The sequence below is a fragment of the Eurytemora carolleeae genome, unplaced genomic scaffold, assembly GCF_000591075.1.
Source record: "Eurytemora carolleeae unplaced genomic scaffold, Eaff_2.0 scaffold434, whole genome shotgun sequence".
Taxonomy (NCBI): Eukaryota; Metazoa; Arthropoda; class Copepoda; order Calanoida; family Temoridae; genus Eurytemora; species Eurytemora carolleeae.
The window spans coordinates 94,274-99,515 of NW_019396707.1; the positions used below are offsets into that span (position 1 = coordinate 94,274).

Here is a 5,242-nt window from a genome sequence, read left to right on the forward strand (position 1 = left end):
GGGGGGGGGGGGTGGGGTTTCAATGTTTCGTTTATATTTAAATATATTTTACAGACTTTCCAAGCTTATATAAATACTAGTTTGAGAACCCAGCTTTGTCTGGAAAAAAAGGTTTTTGCTGTAAAACTCATGAAACCCAGGAAAGAAAGGTTGTGGCGGTTTTTCCGAGTGCCCCAATAAAAATTTGAGGCAAATTGGTCAAGGGATTCCTGAGTTATGATCAGCCAGACAAACAGAAAGAGTTTTCTACTTTATATATATATATAGATATTTTTGAATTAAAGATTTGAATGAACTTATATTATTTTAGGGTGGTGTTAAAACTGTTTTCAAGCTTTTAGAGTCACAGTCCCAGGTATCATAATTATCATTCATTCATTCATTCATTTATTCATCCTTTCATTCATTCATTCATCTATTTATCCTTAAATACATTCAGTAATTTATTTATTGATACATCTATTGAATGCCCCATTCATTAATTCATTCTTACATTCGTTAATTCTAAACATAATGAATTATTTCTTACATTCTTTAATTTGATCCACATGAATTTTTTTATTAATTCATTCACCAATTCATTCCTTTATTCATTTTTAATACTTGAATGTTATCTAGGTTATCAGGCTTCAGGCCTTGAAGCTGTTGGGATTTTTCCTCTCTAGGTCAACTCATAAAAGGAAGTAAGAAGTTTTAAAATTTAATTCGGGCATTGAGAAATAATGTTTTTGTTTGGCTACGTTTTATTGTGCAATGTGCAATGTGCATGGTGGTTTTTTTGTTTGTTGGATTAATTCATATTATAGAATCACGTTTAATTTAAACCATAAATGATAACTACTAGCTGGAGTACCCGGCTTCGCTCAGATTTACATTGTTAATAATAGTCATAGTTACTTCCGCCGCCGTTTACCCGCGCTTGGTATTAATTCATGACTTAAAAAATTTCCAGATAAACTTTCAGTCTGTGTCATTAACATGGGTTTCCTAAAGAAACCAGCCAATTGGTCCAGCGGTTTGGCCAGCTACAGCTAACACATAAATATATATATATATATGAGCGAAGAGCTTTATTATATGTATTTGGTTTATCTATCTTTCAATTTTGTATCTATCTATTTCTATATTTCTATCTAGGTATGACGTGATGAATCCCCATAACTTGTACAGTTTACTTGTTGAGAAACTTCTTGTACATGACACCCATCTTACTCTACCCGTGTACAACGTGCTGTACGAGATACTCACGGAGCATGTCGGACAGGTATGTACCGTAACAACATGAAATGACATGAAATTACATGAAATTACATGAAATGACATGAAATGACATGAAATGACATGAAATGACATGAAATGACATGAAATGACATGAAATGATAAAAAAGTGTACCAATATTAAACAAATAATATTGAGATTTTATTTAGGAAATATTTCTACAGAAACACCCCCAACCTGAACCCCATTTCAGACTTGAGAATCCAAGTAAGATTTAGAGAAAAAAATAATTAATTTGTTTATCTCGTCTCTTTTATTGTATTTGTACTTGAATTTTTATCAAAAGATCATTATATGAGGTTAATATTAAATATTGACTTATATCACGGTCGCTTTTAGTAGCGTTATAATATTAAATATTATGTCTTATTTTTAATTATATAAGTTTTATTAATTATTGCTTGGAAAAGTGCACACACTTGTTCGAACACATATACATACATACTGTGTTGCCCACAAAACAGAAAATTTAGAGATGAGAATCTTTTATGTTTTTTTTTACATTCTTGGTTCCCTGCAACATTCTTGGTTCCCTGCAACATTCTTGGTTCCCTGCAAAATTCTTGGTTCCCTGCAACATTCTTGGTTCCCTGCAACATTCTTGGTTCCCTGCAACATTCTTGGTTCCCTGCAACATTCTTTGTCAAACAAATTAGTATAGAGTTAATAAAAAGCAAAAAACGTAGTGAGGCCTTCAGATCGTTCTAATTCCTTCAGATGTAGGTCGTCATTGAAATCTCATTCTTTGCGGGTAACCCTGTATACTGATAATAGGATTTATGTTTCCATTTGTTTGATGTTTTCTATTTGATGAATCTTATTATTCTTGTTTTTTTTCATGTTGGCTTGAAGGATAAATTAGATATCCTCAAACCCGGAGAGATGCCAATCTTTAGTCAAGATTAGAGTCTTCAGATTCTTAAATACTCTTCACTCAGATCTATCCAATCTTGGCTTGATCTTGGCTCGATCTTGGTTTTATCTTAGCTCAATCTTGGTTCGATCTTGACTCAATCTTGGTATGATCTTGGCCCAATCTTGGATCGACTTGGATTGATCTTTTGTTATATCTTGGCTCTATCTTTCTTCTCTCAATCATGCTCCAATTTAGGTCCTATATAATTAAAAATACTAGCTTTTCATTCTGGTTTTGTTTAAGATCATATTAATTTGAATTTTTTCAAAATATGTAAAAAACATATTATGAAGTTAAAAGCACATATGTTTCCCCGCTAATCGCAAGGTGTCCTTTTATCAATAAAGGTTAACCCCTAATGTAAGCGAAGATTAATATTGATCATTCGGGGAGGAGGCTTCGTAAAACTAGCAGCTCTCCTTTGGAATGTGTCAGACACCCCCCTCCCTCTTATTTGATACTGCTATTTTAATTTTGCACTATCCATTAAAACCGTTGTGAACCCTTTTTTTGGCTTCCTATTTACCATTATAGCTCCATTATCTAAGAGAAATAAGAACCATTTCTTATTATATTCAGCCATTGTTATCAAAATGTTCTAAAATAAAAATGCAATGTTTAAAAGTAAATGTTTTAGGCTAATTCATTTTAATCTGGATTTATGGAAAATATATCAAATACATCCTTTATGTTTTTTCCCTCAATCCAATCCGGTTTAGTATGCTTATTTCGAAATGGTATTGTGGAAGTGGGACGTCCCTAAAAGTCTGATTTGAAAAATATCCTTGTATTTTGTTAAAAAGTGCTACTTATTGTTACAATTCCCATATATGGGAGGTCGTCGATGAATTTTTATTCCCTAAAATGCCGTTTTAACCTTAAAATTAGGCCTAATATTAGAAAATGTACTCGATCCCATTTCCGAGGATATTAATTGTTTTCACCCTCAAAACGTCGTCTAAAATGCCGTTTTAGTCTTCAAAATGTAATCGAAATGTCGTCGGACTCTTTAAAAAAAATCAAATCTTTTTCCGTCATTTAGTTTTAAAGATCCTCAATTCTATCATTGAAAATGTGCAATTTATTCAATACTGTCGTATAAAACGTAAAAATAAAATTGTAACTTTTTTGAAAATCTTTGGAAAAGAGACAGAGCACATTTTCGAATATTAGGTCCCCGTTTAAAGGTTAAAACGGTATTTTAGAGAAAACAGTTTCATCGACGACCCCTCATTTGTTGGTATGATACTGACAAGATTAAATTTTTTACACATTTCATCGATTTTTACAGTGGTGATCGGACAGCAATGTAATAGGAAGACGACATTTTAGCAGTACTTAAGTGCTTTTGAGGTTGTTGCAAAGCAAATAGTTTTACTACGAACTCAATAAATTACTAATTAAGTAAAATGGGTCTGTTTACACTTCACAATTGATGTGTCTAATGTTTATTGTACTATTTAGAGTCATAATTTGAGTTTAAAAGTCGTCTCCGTTTTCTGGTGATCACTGTAGTAGGCTTACAAACCTGAACACACTTTTTTCAGAGACACTCGGCATATTTTTCCCCGCTAATCGCAAGGTGCCCTTTTATCAATAAAGGTTAACCCCTAATGTAAGCGAAGATTAATATTGATCATTCGGGGAGGAGGCTTCGTAAAACTAGCAGCTCTCCTTTGGCCTCTACACCTAGTCACTTTTTATCTCTGTGTTACTATTTTTGCAAATATCCCTTTGAATTTTTGCAAAATATTTTTCCGTCTGTGTTATGAATTTTTATGAGATCAATTTCTTTTTAGTCTTTTCAACCTAGCTCTGATGTAAATATAACCAGAAAAAAAAAATTTATTAAAATTTAGGTTTTTTTATTTAACGTTCTGTTTCTTGACGGTGTAATTAATTTTTTCTAGGGTTTCATGAGATGGATACTATTTGGATTTATTTTTGTATTACTAAACAATTGCGAGGTATAAATGAAAAAAAAAATTTTAAATTTGAATATTTTCAGTGATGTTGAAAGTTTCGGCACAGCTAATCAGACAAAGCAAGGTGAGCGAAAAATCTCCATATTTTTCATGCAAAAACTTAAAGATATTGTGATCGTATTTCCAAGTTATTCTTCAATCAAGAAACGCTAAAACTTGATTGAAGTTTTTTAAAGTATATTTATATTTAGTCTTTTTGGGAGAAATATAATTTAAGAAAAGAGTGCCTTCAATTTTAAAACAAAAATATGTACGCTTGCCAATCGTTAATGGCATTTTTGAATTCCAAGGTTTTATTAGATTAATCTGACTGTCCCTTTAAACTAAATTTTTATCGAGTATTTTATTTTTATCTTTACTATATATTTTAGTTAATACCAAGAAGTTTATTAAAGTTATAAATTTCTATTTAACTATTGCTTTTGAAGACTAAAAAAAATATTTTTTCTTGGATTTTTTCTAATCCTTGGAATCTTGAAAGCTTTACTTTATGTTACTTGTAAATTTCTAAATTTAAATTCTTAAAAAAGATTTCTTTTTACATCTAGAAAGTCAGTGATCGAACTTATTTATAACGAAAACACTAACATATTAAATTATCTTTATATTTAAAATCTTGTTCGTCACGGTTATTGAATTTCTTTTTGTGTTTTTACGTCAAATTATTATCTTTCGACGATATTTCATTTCACCCCGCATTTAAAAATAATTACACGCCTGATTCACATAGGTACCCTGTAAACATATTAGGATTATATCGGTATTTTTTCTATCTTGAAAAGAGTAAAATTCTTTGCATTGTCTTTTTTGTCTCTGCTACATAAAGAGAAAATTATAAACTAAAATCTCAAACAAAAGTTTAAAGGTACTGTTGTGATTTAGACCGGAGGGACACTTGAAACTTAAACATTTAAGCTATAGTATTATTATAGACATGTCCCTTTAAACTATTGTATTATTGTAGACATGTCCCTTTAAACTATTGTATTATTGTAGACGTGTCCCTTTAAACTATTGTATTATTGTAGACATGTCCCTTTAAACTATTGTATTATTGTAGAC

At 31.0% G+C, this 5,242-nt stretch overlaps 1 protein-coding gene across 1 annotated transcript in view; it reads left to right on the forward strand.

Annotated features, from left to right (window-relative positions):
• Window positions 1–5,242, forward strand: part of LOC111707636 (neurobeachin-like) — a 90,583-nt gene that overhangs the window by 34,870 nt on the left and 50,471 nt on the right. The window contains 5 exon segments of the mRNA XM_023480769.1: window positions 311–355; window positions 619–683; window positions 1,138–1,264; window positions 1,429–1,486; window positions 4,204–4,244. Of these exon segments, the coding sequence (XP_023336537.1) occupies window positions 311–355; window positions 619–683; window positions 1,138–1,264; window positions 1,429–1,486; window positions 4,204–4,244 (336 nt within the window).